This window comes from Monocercomonoides exilis, assembly GCF_001643675.1.
Source record: "Monocercomonoides exilis strain PA203 chromosome Unknown scaffold31-1199392, whole genome shotgun sequence".
Classification (NCBI taxonomy): Eukaryota; Preaxostyla; order Oxymonadida; family Polymastigidae; genus Monocercomonoides; species Monocercomonoides exilis.
This window is the reverse complement of record NW_027150576.1, coordinates 794,709-812,249: the sequence shown is the minus strand read 5'-3', so window position 1 is coordinate 812,249 and position 17,541 is coordinate 794,709. Positions and strand designations below refer to the sequence as shown.

The window sequence follows — 17,541 nt, the reverse complement described above, 5'->3', positions numbered from 1 at the left end:
GCGCAAGACGATCATTTATCACAAACAGCGCTTCAAGAGGTTATTCAAGAGGAAGTTCTGGTGACAATACAAAGTCTCAATAAAACACGACTTAACAATTGGTAGAAAAACAGCGTTATTTGTCAAGGCTTGGAAAATGGTGGGAGGAGAAAAGATGATCAAAAGAGGAGTTGTTCCGGTTTGGAGGAGTGCCAAAGCATGTTGAATCCTTATCAATTCTCAGGAAAATAAAAGGAGATCGGAGCAATCACAAGAAGCAAGTGAAGCCTTTGCAGAATTGATAAAAGTTCAAGTGAAAACAGGAATTCTTAGGAAAATCACCAAAACCAAGTGAAATTTGTCAATCCAATATTTGAAGTCAGGAAAAGGAACGGGTGCTGGAGACAGATTGTGGATTGCAGGAGGTTAAACAATACGATAAAAACTATTCACTTCAAACAAGAGAACCATAGATCTATGGAGAGAATAATAAAGAAGGGAGATTTCGCAGTCACACTGGATTTAAGCCAAGTGAACTATCTCATCAAGGTTTCCGAGGATTTCACTCCTTTTCTAAGATTCGAATTCAACAAAGAATTTTATTGCTTCACCAGCATGCCTTTCGGTTACAAGGACTCTCTAAGAATATTCACAAAAATAATGAGAAAGGTCATTGCTTTCATTCGGGAAAGATGGAAGGTGAAAGTTGTCGCATATTTAGACGACATTGTCTTGCTCCATCAAGACAAGCAAGAACTAAAGAGAATCGCACAAGAAGTTATAAGTCTATTTCAGAAACTTTGACTAATTGTTAATCTGGAAAAGAGCCACATAGAACAATCAAATTGTTTTTCATTCCTCGGATATTCATGGGACACTTCCAACCTCACCGTAACTTTAGAGAAAGACAGAAAGAAAGAATTGCTCAAAGAATGCTACAGATGGAGGCGCAGAGCACTGAAATGCAAGCAAACAAGAGTGAGAAATTTCACATCGTTCATTGGCAAGCTAAGTGCAACTCGCTTCGTTATCAAGGAAGCTTCACTCCTTCTTCCATCGATGTACATGCTGCTGAACAGAATGATCAGAAAGGTGGTGTGGAAAGGAAAGATGAGAATCAACCCATCAATCCTTCCGAGTATTCAAAAATGGATAACGAGGCTGAATGCGAACAAACCGAGACAGCTTTGCCCATTATTCCTGCCACAAGCAGCCTTAACGACAGATGCATCAGAGAGAGCTATGGGAGCGGTTCTTCAAATGAACAACAAGAAATACGATTTTCATCAATCGCTTCCAGGGAAATTGAGATGCCAGAGCTCGAATTACAGGGAATTATATGCAACCAGTCGAGCACTCAGCCATTTCAACAACCTTCTTTAGGTGAACAAAGTCTGTAGATTGCTAATCAGATCAGACAATACAACAGCGGTTTTCAATGTCAATCGATGAAATGCAGGAACAAACCTCAGGAAGTTGCTGATGAAAATATAGACATTTGTTCAGAACAATCACATTCAGATAAAAGCCCAACACTTGCCAGGGACGAAGAATGTCAGAGCAGATGCTCTATCCAGGCTAGAAAGAGGGGGAGATTACTCCATTAAACAAGAAGAGTCAAACGAGATCACGGAAAACCTCAATTTCAAAATAACGTTGGATGCGTTCGCAACGAACGAGAACACGAAAGCGGACCGATTGTGCGTTCCTGGAAGCACACTCAACTAAGACGGACTCCAGCAATCATGGCAAAGAGGTGTTATTTTAGCCCATCAGCAGATTCCACTAATAGTCCCAGCGATTGCAAAATCAATAGAGGAAAATGCACATGTTTTTCTTCTGATGCCAGATTGGAGAGGGCAGATATGGGAACCGCTGATAAAAATATCGAGACACTTCGAATGGAGATGGAAAGAACAGAACCAGGTTTTGAAGGAAGGAAGATGGATGAAACGGATGGAATCAAGCCTACCGCGAGGCAGAATGAGAATAGTCCTTATCAATCCTGAGAATCACACCGAGAAGAATGGTTTCGGAGAATGCTCTTTTCAAAGGGATTTTCCGAAAGGGTGATCGATGAAAGCAAAAATAGCGTTGCCGAAAACGCATGGAAAGGATATTCATATTGATATGTGCGTTTTAGTGAAATATGGGAAGATAATAGGAAAGGAGAACCACCCGAATCATGGAGTGAGTGGGTTGAAAAATGTGCTTCCATTTTCATTAGCCTGAAAGACAAAGGCACGAAGTCTTCGACGCTCAGACAAACATGCGCTGCATTATCGCTCATCTCAGAATTACTGTTCAATCGAGGACTGGGAGAATCTGCACTCATGCAAAGACTATTAAAATCATTCCGAAGATCAGAAAACAGGAAAAAAAGAGACAAACCAGAGATCTGGAACCCCCAACTCCTGCTGCAGAAAATAACATCATAAGGAAAGAACAGGAATCTTGACTTTCATGAATAGACAAAAAAGGCAATATGTACATGGATGTTGTTCTCCGCCTGTCGATTTACGGAGTTGGAAAGGATAAACCTGCAGATTTCAACAATTGGAGACGATTCAATAAAACTCGATTCATCATTAAAAACATCAGCAGAACGTCCAGATATTATCATCCCGTTCATAAAAGAACAGCCGCTTGTGTGTCCAGCAGCTTCAGTTAAGGAACATTGGAACAGAATCAAAGAATCTCAGCCAAATGCAACTTCACTATTCATAGATGAGAAAATTCATCAAACCCTTTCTGTGAGAAAGATTCGTAATTATGCAGCCGAAATGTTTCAGGATGCTGGGATTCCGAAGTTTTTCGGGCATTACTCATTGAAGCATGCGTCAATCACTGCGCTAACGATGGTAGAAATTCCATTAGCCCAAATTGCTAAGTTAACCAGACTCTCTCCTAGAAGCAACGCCATCACAAAGCATTACGTCCAATCAGATGTGTCAAGCAAGCTGGCCCACATGACAGCAAGATGCAATTCAACTATTCTCCAACCTGAAGAAAGTGGGACTGCGTCAGAGTCCGATTCAGATTCTGAGGCGGAATCCGATTCCGAAACAAATTCCAGTTCAAACTCAGAAGAGCAAATACCAACAATGGAAATATGTGAAAACGGAGATCAAAAACAACAAACAGTATTTGCATACACAGATAAAGTTGAAGAACCAGAGGACACAGAAGAAAACAATGCTTCACAGACAGTAATCAGCGAGGCTAAGATTGAATTCATTATCCGCACAAGATCTCAAAGAAGAAAAGAAATGGAAAAGAAACAACACGAAGAAAAGGATGTTTGTTCAAGTTAATTCACATTATCAAACCTTCCCAATTATTGATGCTCTCATAAATACAAGAGAAGGAAGTGTAATAAATGTTTTCTCTGTAATCAAAACGCTTGTGTTTTGATTGAAAGAGAAAATGGTTATTTCACTTCCTTCTCTTACTCCCTCCACAACTAAGATATCCCATTCCCTTATAAATTCGTCATTGCTGAATAACAATGTGGGAAAAAAATCAACACTTATAATTCCTTCTCTTTACAGTTTGCATTTAAAAACATTTAATTTAATTAAATTGTATCTTTCTTGTTTCAAACATGTGTTTTCACTGCATTTGTAATAATTTTCAATTTGCCAAGTGTCAGTTCCCTTTTAAAAATTCACATTTGCTCCTTTGTTCACCATTTCATTAAGTGCCATTTTAATCAGCTGGGTGACTAACCCATAACGTGGCGCTCTCATAAATACAAGAGAAGGAAGTGAAATAACCATTTTCTCTTTCAAATATAATCATAAAAATTAGTACAAAAATGAATGTGATCATTACTGAGCCATTTTGTTGTTATTATATAAAAAAAATATGAACGATAAAAACAAAAAACAAGCTATTAATAAAGATTTTTCATTCTGCAAACTGAAAATGTTTGAAAACTTTAAATTATTGCTAAATGTTGAAGATGAGATATTTTCATTTTCATTTTTTTTAATTTGATAAAAAATTACCCGTAACAAATGAACAAAGTTTTAATTCCAAAAAGTCATATTTTCTATTTTTCAAAACATTTTGATGTGGTTAATGAAAAGAAGTGAATCAAAAATCTTTCAAAACATAAAAAAAAAAAAAAAAAAAAAAAAAAAAAAAAAAAAAAAAAAACTCAATTTGAATGAATGCATTGTTCACTCTTCCTTTTATCAAACTCTATTTCTTACAGATAACAGAGATGATTGGCATCCTCCCATTCTGCATTCTCACTGTGTGAAAGAAAAATAAACTGTTGAAAATTACAAATGTGAACGAAAAAAAGAACATCCCAATAATACTGAATTTGAAACAGAAATCACCAGGTGTGTGCCTATTGGGAAAACTCCAGTTGTCCAAAGGAAGAAAGTGAAAGCCTCACCATGGCTCGGGACGAAGAATGCAGCGAATGACAATCCACTCCCGAAAGCATGAATGTGATATGGCAATGCACTTTTCTTCCCAACGAGACACAAACAAAGGAAGGAATTGCTTTCAAACAAACATTCGATTCTTCTCATCCAACATTCTCCCAGCTCCACTTTTCAATTCTTCATGCTTCCCAAATGCATTTCTCAAATGAAAAAAAAATCATCGTTTCATTCCATCCGACTGAAGCTCCCATCTGTGTCTTCGCTGTCTGCCTCTTCACATCTCGATCCATCTCCAATATCCAACGCGTCTGATGCCGTCACAAACATCGACCCCATCGGCATCTTCATGAACAGCTCCCGCTTCACATCCCCCAATGTCACCCGCTCATCCCACCCCTGCGCCACACACTTCTCCTCCAACTCCCGAAGACTGCTCCCTCCCATCTTCTCCACCTTCGGCCGCTCCCCATTCACTATCTTCTGCCCTGTCACCACTCCCTCATACTCCCCAAACGGGATCTCCAGCGTCACACACTCCCACACCATCATCCCAATCGAGAATACCACCGACTCCTTTGTCGCCCCCATCTTCTTGCTCATCTGCAGCTCTGGCGCCTTCCATCGCAAACACTCTTTTTTGAAAGCATTTTCATCCTCTTCAAATGCTGATGAGGGAAGAGAGTCACTTTCATCGTCATCACCATCATCACTGGCAGATGTCACAACTGTTGATGATGAGATGGAGGATGAATCTGAATCATCATCTGACAATAAGTCAGAGTGCATCACAATACAAATCACCATGTGTTCTGAGAACAGAACAATGTGTGGGCTCAGATTGGCCAACGACTGAAGTGGGTTTTCCATCTCCTCAAAAGAGTGGAGTGCGAGGTTAGCAACCCAGAACAACACTTGAGCGGCTGTTTGTTCTCTTTCTTTCAAGCTCCCAATCGCCATCTCTTTTGTCTTATTCCTCCCATGAAGCAGCATGAATAGTGAATCCCTCAGATCCACGATCAGCTTCTCATGAGGTGATGAGCAGGCCATTGCATCAACAAGATTCGACATCGATGAGGTAGTTGGACACAGATCCTCACCTCGGACAAATGTTGAATCTGAATCAGTTGAACATGTCGAAGATATTGATGGAGATTGTGTTCTTTTTCTTGTCTCTTCTTCTGTTTCATCAACCTTCTCCAACATCCATTCTGGGATCTTGTCTGAGTCCCTTCCAAGGATGTATTCTGTCGATCCACTCTCACTCAATAAATGCTCTGATGACTCGGAGTGTCCCAATGTTTTCTCATACACTCTCTTCTTCATCCTCTCCTCATTCTTCTTCTCTGCCTCCCTCTTTGCTCTCCTCCACTGATCCTCAGGTGACATTTCCATCGTCACCATCTCAAATGCCTTTGGATCCTTTTTCACTGTGTCATTCACAATCTCTCTCAGATCTTTCGCTTCATTCTTCGCCCTCCTCCATCGAATAGCCAAAACAACAGATACAATCAGAACAATCAATAATATAACAACAAGAACAATCACAATCAACAACCAATATGATTTCCCTTCTTTCCTTCCTTCAACAAGCTTTCCTTCTCCATTTGTTTTTGATTCGCTCTTGTTCTTCACAATGAAAGAATCTGTTGATGATGGATTATTTCCATCTCCAAACAGAATGCACACGCTCACCTCCACCCCTTCTCCTGCTTCCGTAATCATCTCTTTCGACAGTCTCCCTTCAACTTCTATCTCTGACACATATCCACTTTCATCAAATCCATGCTTCTCAATCTGCTTTTCTTTTCCCATCTGCCTCACAACCATGAATGACAAGTTGCATGGCAGCAGCTCCTTCCCTTTGAACACAATCTCCACTTCTTCTCCCACTTCCTTTGCTTCAACATTTTCCAGGACTGGAATGAAGAATGGGGATGCTCTTTCAGAAATAATCCCTTCAAAATTGCATCCTTCATTCAGAATCCAAAGTGATGAATTGTCTTTCACTCCATCACCTCCTTTCAAACTGGAGATTGTCAGTGAGGCAGAATTTAAGCAAATAATGTTTCTTCTGACTGATTGGTAATTCACAATCGAAGGATTGTTATTCACAAACTCCCTTTCTCAATCGTCACAGATCCTCCACTCACACTCATCCCTCCCTTCGATGAGTTGCAAATCGTGGTGTCTCTCACAACTGCTTCACTCATCGACAAGTCAACAACTGACCCATTCCATTTGCACACTTCATCAGCAACTCCATTCACTTCTGTTCCTGTTTCCAGATTCCCCTCAAACACGCACAAATCGATTAACATTTTGTTTGCATTTGTTATCGTTACCTGGCTCCCCTTTGGTGACTCTGATGTGCACTCGTGAAAAGAGCAGTTGCACATCTCAAATCCAATCATCGGCTGACTTGTGCAAACAATGCAAGACCCATCACTCGATCGGCTGATGTTTGTGAATGATGATAATATCAATGACAAAACGAGTGATGAGTGGCTGTTTTCAAGTGATATAAGGCTTCTCTCTTCCAACTCAATGTTTGTGGCTGCAAGCTTCGAAATGCTCACTTTCTCACTTTTCCCACATTCAATCAACGAACTCCTGCATTCCACATCATCCACTCCCACATCCTCAAATGTTGCCCTTTCAGAACTCAATATCTCAAATACAGGATTCGAGAAGCTCAAGTGGCCAACGATGCACTTTTCTGCCTCAAACAACCCTTCTTCAACAACAATCAGAGAAAAGTCAAAAATAATCTGTGTATTTTCTGTTGTTCTGCTCTCTGACAAGAATGAAACAGATTCCAGAATGAGAGATCCATTCAGCTGGTGCATCAAGCACGAGCAGACAATATTCCCCATTCCACCAAAAACAAATGACACATTCTCAAATCGAACAGACTCTGATGTTCTCACAACACCCTCACTTCCAAGTTCAATCTCTTTCACTTTTATCTCTCCATTCCTGCTCGCCTCCATCGACTTGATCGTCACCTTCTCAGCTGAGCATGAACCAGTCAATTCTGTCTCATTCCAAACAAACAGCTGCGAATAATCCGATGGGATGATGTGGCTCACCCCAACATTCAGCGATGTGCATGTGCTCTTCATCTCCCCACACTGCTTGCTGTCGCTGCTGTTCCCCACAATCGATGAAACAAATATGAATTCACTCCTGAACCCGAACATTCTCCTCAGCAGATCCTCTTCATCCCCATAATTGTCTGCTGTGCATCCCCATATCGCCAGCTCCCTCACAAATGGCTCCCCGAAGTTTATCAGGAACTGTGACTCACTTATCTGAGAATCAAGGTCTGTGCACTTCACAAACACATCCCTCCCCTTCGATGCAACATTCCGAAGGAATGTGATGTTCGACAGCACAAATGGCAATGCCTTCTGTGAGACACTTTGTGATTTCAAAAACATCCCTCCGCCTCTCCCAATATTCGAGCAGAAACACCCTGTCACATTTGTGTGATTCACTTCCAGTCTCCCCCTCTCTTCGAGAAGGAAAAACATCCCTCCTCCTTCATGAGAACTTGTCGATCCACAATTGTCAATTGTCGAATTCCATATTTTCAATCTCACTTCATTTGAAATGTCACAACAAAGCAACGAAGGGTTGCTTGTCACGTTGTGCTTCACATTCGCAAATGTGCATTGATCAAACAGAATATTCCATATTTCCCCTTCATTATCATTCCCCCTTCCAGGAATCACACTTTCACTCATCGCAATAGCACTTTTCCCACTCAATGAAATATCTTCAAAGGACACATCGCTCATGGTTGTCACACAATCAGCTGATATGCTCATAATCTCATGCATCGTTGAGAATCCAGCTATTTCTGTATTTTCAATCGAAACAATTCCTTTCAATGCACTGATCAGAACAAATGACACCGCACTTTCAGCATTGCCAATTGCGTGAATTGAGCATCCAATAACACTCGTTTTGATTGCATCTGAACCTGTCTGGATGAGGATATTTGCTCCGTTGTCAAAGGCACTGGGAATCAGAATCCCCAATTCACTGAACTGAACAACCCCTTTGCACTCAACAACAGCATCTCCATCCCCTTCAATTGTTTGAGCAAATTGGATTTTATCTGACTCACCATTTGTTCCTTCAACCTTCATCCCACTCATCTCAATCACACTCCTCACATCACAAATCCCCTGAACTGCGATTGATTCAATCCCCAAGTCACTCCCTCGCTTCACTCCATAATCAACAGATCGGCATGGATACTCCAACAACCCACACACAACAACATTGTTTCCTTCCTCTGCAATATACACACTCGATCCAACAGATTTCCAGAAATAGATCAGCGGGATTGCACATTCCTTGTCTTCTCCATCATACCCCTTCATCGAATCTTCTGTCAGCAACTCCAGTCTGTCTTTCACAAATGGAAGTGTTTCGTTCTTGATGCTCTTGGCAAGCGATGCAGATGAAATGAACAGATCCTTCCCATATTTTGCGTTGTTTGGTTTGTCAGATGAAAAAACTGGTGAGGATATCACAAAGCCAGCTTTTCCTTCTTCTTCTCTCAGTATCTTCAGCATTATTCCTCCTCCATATCCAACACTTCCCTCTTCATATGGTGCTGCGCAACAATAAAACGAACACAAATTTATCAAAAGATTCGTTTTTGAAGATGCTTCACAAAATAGTGCACCTCCTCCAATCTCATATCCCTCCTCTCCAGTAATAGCACACCCTTCAAATGTGCAGTCATCTATTTCCACTTTGAAATCTCTTCCATCATCATTATCATCCTTATTGTTCACAATGCTGATGCATCCTCCACTTCCCTGTGAACGAGCGATCGATGAAAATGTGCATCCTGATATCTCTTCAATAATCCCCTCGTGGCACTCAACAACACACCCATCACCAAATGTGACCACTCCAAAATTGCTTTTCGTCATATTCATCGAAGGCACACTTTCTGCATTCCCTTCAACAACAAATATCGATGAATCTCCAATTTTCATATTCTCTGATCCAAACTCACTCACCTCCACAACCCCTCCAACAGCCTTCACAAACACTGTCGAAACAGTCTCAGTGCCTCCTTCCATCCCACATCCATTCAGTGCAAGCTTCCCTGAATGACACTCAAACACACTTTCATGAAATGTCAGTGATTTCTTCAAAGAAAATACAATGCCAGTCACACACACAGAAACTGTGTTTTCAATCAATCCACTTTGAGCTCCCTCTTTCTGATCAGAAACATCACACTTCATCTCATTCTCTTTGGATGCAATGCTCCATTCATTCGAAGTCAACCCCAATTCCTCCTCAAAGACAAATGGCTCAAGAAGAGCAACATCCTTTTTCTTCCCTTCAAAGTGGAGTGACACTGCCTTCAAAATGGATGAACACGGAAACTCTTCAAATCCACACTTCGAGAAATCATGGCTCAATGATCCTCCCCCGACAAACGCTGGCGCTGAAAAGTTGTTCCACAAATAGATACACAGTGGAATTGGAAACGATTCATCCCCATTTTCATATCCTTGCATCTTGCTCTTTGTTTCCAATGAAGCTGTCAATGAAGTGATCTTCTCACTTGTTGCAGTTGATTCCAGATCGATTGAGTCAACAAAAATGTCACTTCCCCATCTGGCCCTGTTCCCTTCAAATCCTGATGAAATCAGAAAGTCTGCACTTATGTCTCTCACTTTCAGCCCAATCCCTCCTCCTCTCCCTTGTGTGGCTGATGCATAACAGTTCTTCACAATGCCTCCTTTCACATTCAATGAACCAATATTCCCCATTTCAGCCATCATTCCTCCTCCAAGCTCACAGTCTTCACTTCCACAACCATCAATCGTGCATCCTTCAAGAGTTATCGAATGTGACCCTTCACCCACACTCATCAGCGATGATCCTGCTGTTGTTCTCACAATGTTGCTGAGCACACATTTATCCAGAGACAATGTCACAGATGATTCTTGAAGCAGAGATATCACACTTGTGGTGCTGAATGTTTGTTCCCATCTCACATCTTGCATCTTCAATTCTCCCCCCTCCAGTTTCACAAGTGAGTTCTGAATGCTCCTCTCTTCTGAATGAGCTGCATCCATCGAGATGTTCATTCGCTTCACATCCATCAACCCATTTCCCTCAACCTCAAACAGTCTGCATTGCCTGTTGTTTTCAAACGATGTATTGTGAACAATCGACAGATCGCTCACACTCAATTCCCCTGTTCCGACACAAAACAGACTCAGTCCATTTGATTCAAATTTTGTTTCAATGGATGAACCAGCTGAAGAAACCCCATTCACAGTGATTGTTTTCTCCCCAACATCAACTCCTTTTCCTTCCACAACTGTTCCACTCAACACCTTGATTTCCTCCACAAAACCCTCAATCATTTGGGATAGACAATGACTAATGGTCAAACATGCACAACTTTCATTCAATCCGCAACTGAATGTGTCTTTGGCATTTGTCTGATTTTCTCTTGAAGCAACAAATCTGCTTCTTCCTCCTTCATTTGGAAGCCAATCACTTTTATCTCCACCTGCATAATATCTATTTCCATTTATGCTTGTTGAGAAGCACCAAATGACTTGGGAATGTGTGCTGTTGTCTTCAACAAAAATATCATTTCCATATATGGCAGTGTTATTGTGGAAAAAGCAAAATCGCAAAAGATTTCCGTGATTTCCATTTGTTTGGATGCTGACACCTCCTCCCTGAAAATCTGAATAACATCCTTGAAAAAGGCAATTATGTGCAACAACTTTATCAACAACATTCCAATTATTCAAACCTCCTCCATCAGTACTTGTTGAACAATGCCCACTGCAATTCTGGAAAAAGCAATTTATTATACAATCTTTTGTTTTGTTTGTTTTTGAACCACAAATACTGAGTCCACCAGCATCATTTCCAGACCATCCATCTTTGAACAAACAGTTTTCAAAAAAAAATTGAACTGTCATATCATTAATTTCTGCTCCAGCACCTCCTCTATCATTTGATGACACACAATAGCACTCAACAAATGTGGAATGTTTCACTGTGCATTCACCAATTTTCAAAGCAAATATTCCACCTCCTCTTGTGGATGTCGCATTGCACTTCACAAATGACGAATTCTCCACTGTCAGTGTTGCACTCGAATTGTCATGCACATACAGCGCTCCTCCGCATGAAGCATTACACCCAATCCATTCAGCATTCTTATATGTCTGTGTCACAGTGGCTTCAACCCTTTCTGTATTTCTCATTTTCCGATCCATTCTTTCATTCTGAACAAATGTGCAATTGTTGCAGGTGAATGAACCAGATCCTTCTGTTCCACTCACAATCCCTCCTTCAAGCACATTCATCGACCGTTCAACATCACAATCTTCCATAAAACTCATCCTCATTATCCTCTCTTTTTCAGTTTGTATTTCCTCTGTTTCACAATATTTCTGTGTTATATTCGCAAATTTGCAGTTTTGGACGAATTCAAAACTTCCTGAACCATCCCTCAGAATACTTCCTCCACTCCCACAAAACACAACATCCTCAAACTCACTATTTCTCACAAACAACGAAGGCAAATCACCCCCTTCCATCTTCACCACACTCCCCATCATTCCACATTCCTGACCATTCCCAACTCTCAAAGTCGTGTTTATCAGCCAGCATGTCCCTCCGTTCCTCACATAATTCCCATTCCACTCGTTTTTTCTCACAAACACACTTCCCTCAACCTGCAGCAACGATCCTGCTCTTATTTCAATCATCACACAATTATCTGGCTTTTCAAGCAACATCCCTTTCATTTCAACTGATGAGTTGTGCATTTCGCAGAACATTCGAGCAACACTTCCCCTCTCCAAAATACCACTCTTCTCCATTCCACGAACATGGAAAGCATCATATTCATTTCTCAATCTATCATTTCTGTCTTTGCTACAAATTACTGAGGACAAACACACAAGGAAAATAGAAAGAAACATTGTTTCAATGATGATTATGGGTTCATGATCCCATATTTTTGATGATATCCCATTTACTTAGCAAACATCAAAAATCATTATTTCCTGCACAGATTCCATTTTCTAAACCATTCAATTTGAATATTAATTCCAATAAACTGCCATCTTCAATTGATTTCCTTCTTTTTTCTTTTAAATTTTTGAATCTCATCTTTCCTCGTATAATCCGTTTGAATGAAATGTTTCAAATTCTTATCTCCTTTTCGTAATCTCCTTTCTCGTTAAATTATTTTCATTCATTTGATATCACCCTATTTTCTTCACCTAATATCAAATATTCCTGAAAATACAAAAAGAGAAAAAAAAATATCAAAAAATGATGAAAATAAAAATACCAATAAAAAATTCTGAATGTTCAAAAGCAGCATATTATTGTTTTGCTTCATTGAATAATATTGTTTCAATTCTTCACCGTGCCTCCAAACTCTCCTTTTCTGATACGTCTTTCCATGGAATTCCTTTTTTCCTTTTTGCAGAAAGAGTAATTGACTTTTGATTCATTATCCTCTGTTCCTTCTCTTTTCTGGTTTTTCTTCATTTGTTCTTTCAAATGATTCTCCTTTTGCTCTCTTCTATTGCATATCTTCCCTTTTTCAAATCTTTCTTCTTCTTTGAGGCATTCAATATTTTCTGTCAATTTTTGAATTCACCTTTATTTTTCTAATTTCCAGTTTATTTTTGAATAAATCTCATTTCAGGTCATTCTCGATCAGCAATCCAAAGAAAAATTTGCCATTTTCATATAATTTCCTGTTCCTTCAAAAACGTCTTAATTAATCCTTTTCTTGTCTTTATTGAGTATTGAAAATTGTTTTTTGATGAATAAGAGGATATTTGGAGATTGTTCAATCATGATTACAACTCTTTCCAAGGGGAAATTTTTTCATATTTCCATTTCTGCTATAGAATTGTTATGTTGTTCACATCTTTGTGCAATCGGAGAAGGATTTGAAGGTCTCTGTGATTGTCAAAATTATCCATTTTTCTGATGATTGAACAAAACTTTCCTTAAATACATTTATCAAAAATAATTTTCATAAAAGAAAACTTCAAACATTCATTTCCTTTTGTGCTTTTGTTGTTGAAGCTCTGAGTCTGTTTTCACTCAGATTTCGTTTCTTTGAAACAAATCATTTCTTTTGCATTTTCGAACCAAATGCAGCATTTCTGAGGCAAATGAAGTTGTCTAAAAAGAAACGAAAATAAATACAAACAGTAACTCAAAATATGTCTATTTTGTTCTGGTATCACGTGGAATGGCCTTGAATGAATCATTGTTTGAAAATCATTCCATTCAGTCATTGATATCAAAAGACTTTTCAATAAAAGTGGAGTTTCTCCAAAAATATAAATAATCGTGCAGGAAGGAAAGTGAATAAAAACATTTGTGCAACATCTGTCTTCAAAACGAGTAATTTTCTGTTTATTTAAAAAACTGAAGCAAACTGGAAATTCCCACTTCATCCTTGTAATAATGAAAAATAATTAATTTTTTATGTTAGATTCATCTTGAAACAATCTTCAACAAATTCAAAAAACTCCGGAAAACGGAAAAATAAAAGTGCAGGAATTCTAATGTTATTATGGTATTAAAAAATAAAATTTGAACATTTCCAAAAATTGTTGAATAAGCAAAAATATTAAATATATAAAGCACACATAGATTTTAAACATTAAAAATCAAGAGATATTATTGTGCGAAATTTTTTATTTTTGAAAAATACACTCTCAACTTTTTGAAAAATGAAAAAAGCATACTCATAATATTTCACTATTTTCTAATTATTTTTTCTTTCTCATTGATTTTTTTGTTTTTTAAAACGTTTTTGCAAGAAATTTTATTCTGATTTAAACTTTCATAGAATTTTTATGGGTCAAATTCTCCATTCAGTTGTTTCAAACTTGCGTCTAAAAGGAACTATTGAAGAAATAGAATGGAATAAATTGCAACTTTCTATATGCCAGGCTTTCCCCTGATATTTCGAGAAGAAAGCAATCATGCATTTAAAGAAATTCAAAATATTATTTCAAAGAGAAACAGTAAGGATTAGTGAATATTTTTTTCTTTTGAGGTATGTGCATCCTTTTATTTTGTAATTTTTTTATAATGTCCTTCTTTTATATGCTTGAAAATTGAGATGAAAAACTGAAATTGATTTTGAAAAAAGAAAGATATTTCTTTTAATTTTGCATTTTATATTTGCAATCTTTTTATTTATTTCATTCATTTGTTTGTTTTATCACATTTTTTCGTTTGACATATCAAGGAATCTTTCAAAGATTGAATGGAGGCAAAAGAATTAAATGAAAAACATAAAACTATTATTGAACTGTTTGATCTTTCAGAATTTCTTGCGCTTCTTAAAGAATTTGCATCCTTTGTGAAATTGCTTAATCAAAATGGTGCTTTATATCATCGAAATTTACATATCCACTGATGAGAGCGAGTTGCTTTCGGACTTATCAGCTCTTATGTTTGTTGCATTCATCGATGTATTGGCAAATAAACAGCACCTGTCCATTCGCTGTTGGTCGCTTTCATCGATGTTTTCGTGTTCAAATGAGATAATTGTGACACACTTCTATTTCTGCTGGAGACTACAGCAGAATAAGCAATGAAATAAGATGAAAAAGCAGAGTTTGTGACGAAAAGAGCAGAGAAACGATTTTCTTCGGAGCAGCTGGAGCTTATGCAGAGCTTAAGAAATGCTTAATTCGACTTTGTGTGGATTAACTTTAATTCGAAGCTTCCATATGTAGAATTAAATATACACTCTTTGAAGAGCCGGCAGAAGATGAGAGCATGACAGACGATGAATGAGCAGATGACGAAAGCCGATGAGCAAGCAGTTCAATTGCAAAATCTGGTTGGACAGGAGGAGCCGCAGAAAAGTGGGCAAGCGAAAGCGGTGAAGAGAGAAAAGGCGAGAAGACAAGCCTATTTGCGGAGAACAGATGAATTAAGAAAAAAAAAACGATAAGCAAATTGTGTCGTTGTTTCATTGTAATCCGCTCCAAAAGGGGGAGCTTTAAACATTCTTTTTCGGTTGAAGAAATGCCATTTCTGCAGTTCATAAACGAGCGTTGCGGAATTCTTGACAACTGAACTGAGGAATTTTCAAGAAAGAAGACAAATTATCTTTTCTTCTGAACTTGTTGTCTTATCTCTCTCATTTTATTGCAGTAACCAAAGTGGAAGATAAAATGAAGCGACCCAATCAATACACCGAAGTTGGTTAAAGCTTCGGAGATATTTGAAATTCAGCCAAACAACCTACAGCTGGTATCTTCTTCCAAGCGCAGATAAATAATCCAAACATATTCTGCTTCCATCAGAGGCAAATGTGGATGAAGGGAAAGAGGAGTACTCGGAAGTCATTTCTGAGCCAAGTATGAAGAATCACAGATACAGCAAAATTGGATTACACAAAGGAAGCGCTGAAGGCATTTTAAGTGTTTGCAGTGAATTTGAATTGCAAAATGAGTGTTTTTGGATGAATAATTACAAATGGACCGTTCCCTTTTCATTCAGCGCACTTCATCCAATTTTTCATTTCTCGCTTGAATACTCTTTTGTAGACAAGCCGATTTCAGCAGATGAATATGTTCATTCAAATGGAGCAGAATGTGAATATGTTGAGGCAAACTACAAAGACGCTGCTGATTCTCTTTAAAAAAAGCAATCAGATCGAGATGCAGCGCAACTGTCATGAGGAGAGAAGGAAAGAGCAGATGGTGCAGACAATGAGCTCAATGCAAATTGTGAAGCAGAAGGAGCATTGCTTGTGATATCTTCGGGTCAGATATTTCTATTCTGCTACAACCAAAGTCAAAGTCAAAGTTAAAGCCAAAGCCAAAGCTAAAGACGTAGTCAAAATCACTTCAATCATCGAGAAGCAGACACGATGCATGCGCTGATAACGCCAAGCGAGTCATTGAACATGAAGCCGCTGCTGCTTCTGAAACTTCGGATGCTGCATTTTACTTCAAGTTGTGTTTCTGTTCTTGTTCTTATTCATCGCACAGACAAATCTGAACCTGCTCAAAGTTGTACAAGTCATTCTGATTGCAGTTCAATCCTGTTCTTAAAAGAAATTGACAAGCTGATTGACTATGGGACTGCCTCTGATAGAGCAGCTGGAGGTGAACATTTTGATCTTCGTATTGTGTATCTCTCTCTCTCTTTCTTTCTCTTTCTCTTTCTCTTTCTCTTTCTCTTTCTCTCCTGCATCGATATCATCTTTCTTCATCTGATTTCCTCATTCATCTTTTTTTTGCTTGCCAAAGAAGTCTCAACAGCAGTTCTAGTTCATTCACAAGAATCGTATGGCTGAAGCAGACAAACAGATTATGCACAAGGCGAAGTTTCTGTTGTTTGCAAAGATTATCTTTCTACTTAAGAAACAGTTTTCTTTTCAACTGCAGATGATGAGGATTCAAAGGTTGTTCATGGAAAATGAATTTGTATGACTCTTCGTTCAGTTTCTTCGTTTTTATCTTCTCCTTCTCCTTCTCCTTCTCCTTCTCCTTCTCATTCTTCTTCTTCCTCTTCTTCCTCTTCTTCTTCTTCTTCTCTTTCATTTCCTTCTTCTTCTTCTTCTTCTTCTTCTTCTCTTTCATCATCATCATCTTCTTCTTCTTCTTCTTTATCTTCAAAATCAATTTCTTTCTCTATTTTTGATGAATTTTCTTCTTCTTATTTCATTTCAATTGCTTCTTCTTCAAAAATCTCATGAGAAAAATATGAATGAAGAGTTTTATTCCCACTTTCAGTGCAGTTGTTTTCCGTCATAAATTCCGCGACTCAGTTGAAAACAGACATGGAAAATGGAAATGTCATGAAACATATCAAAAAGGCAAAAAACAGCACAAATAAAGGAACTAAATGAAATGAAGAAAGGATTAAAGAGAAGAATGAAGGAGAGGAAAGAATTGGAGGAGATGATCAGTTGGGAAGAAGAAAAAGAAAAAAGAGAGAAGAAGAAGAAGAAGAAGTCGAAGAAGATGAATAAGAAGAAGTCGCTGAAGAAAAAGAAGAAAAAGAAGAAAAAGAAATCTCTCCATTTCTGTTTGCACTGAGCAACGGCTGAAACAGAAACACCCACAAAAGAGAAGAATCCCTGTACCAT

General features: G+C 38.5%; 4 protein-coding genes across 4 annotated transcripts; 3 read left to right on the top strand and 1 right to left on the bottom strand.

The window, feature by feature from the left end:
* Positions 1 to 848: 848 nt before the first annotated feature.
* MONOS_12004 (uncharacterized protein) lies at positions 849 to 1,379 on the top strand (the record flags this gene model as incomplete). The annotated part of the gene is made up of 1 exon (XM_067864585.1): positions 849 to 1,379. The coding sequence occupies one exon, from the start codon at positions 849 to 851 to the stop codon at positions 1,377 to 1,379; it is 531 nt and encodes a 176-aa protein (XP_067724953.1).
* A 1,095-nt stretch (positions 1,380 to 2,474) lies between these two features.
* MONOS_12003c1 (uncharacterized protein) lies at positions 2,475 to 3,293 on the top strand (the record flags this gene model as incomplete). The annotated part of the gene is made up of 1 exon (XM_067864583.1): positions 2,475 to 3,293. One exon carries the CDS (start codon positions 2,475 to 2,477, stop codon positions 3,291 to 3,293), a length of 819 nt encoding a protein of 272 aa, XP_067724952.1.
* A 1,311-nt stretch (positions 3,294 to 4,604) lies between these two features.
* Positions 4,605 to 12,373, bottom strand: MONOS_12002 (uncharacterized protein; the record flags this gene model as incomplete). The annotated part of the gene is made up of 2 exons (XM_067864582.1): positions 4,605 to 6,295; positions 6,496 to 12,373. 2 exons carry the CDS (start codon positions 12,371 to 12,373, stop codon positions 4,605 to 4,607), a joined length of 7,569 nt encoding a protein of 2,522 aa, XP_067724951.1.
* Positions 12,374 to 16,878: 4,505 nt separating this feature from the next.
* MONOS_12001 (uncharacterized protein) lies at positions 16,879 to 17,148 on the top strand (the record flags this gene model as incomplete). Its single annotated transcript, XM_067864581.1, has 1 exon — positions 16,879 to 17,148. One exon carries the CDS (start codon positions 16,879 to 16,881, stop codon positions 17,146 to 17,148), a length of 270 nt encoding a protein of 89 aa, XP_067724950.1.
* Between the last annotated feature and the right edge of the window lie 393 nt (positions 17,149 to 17,541).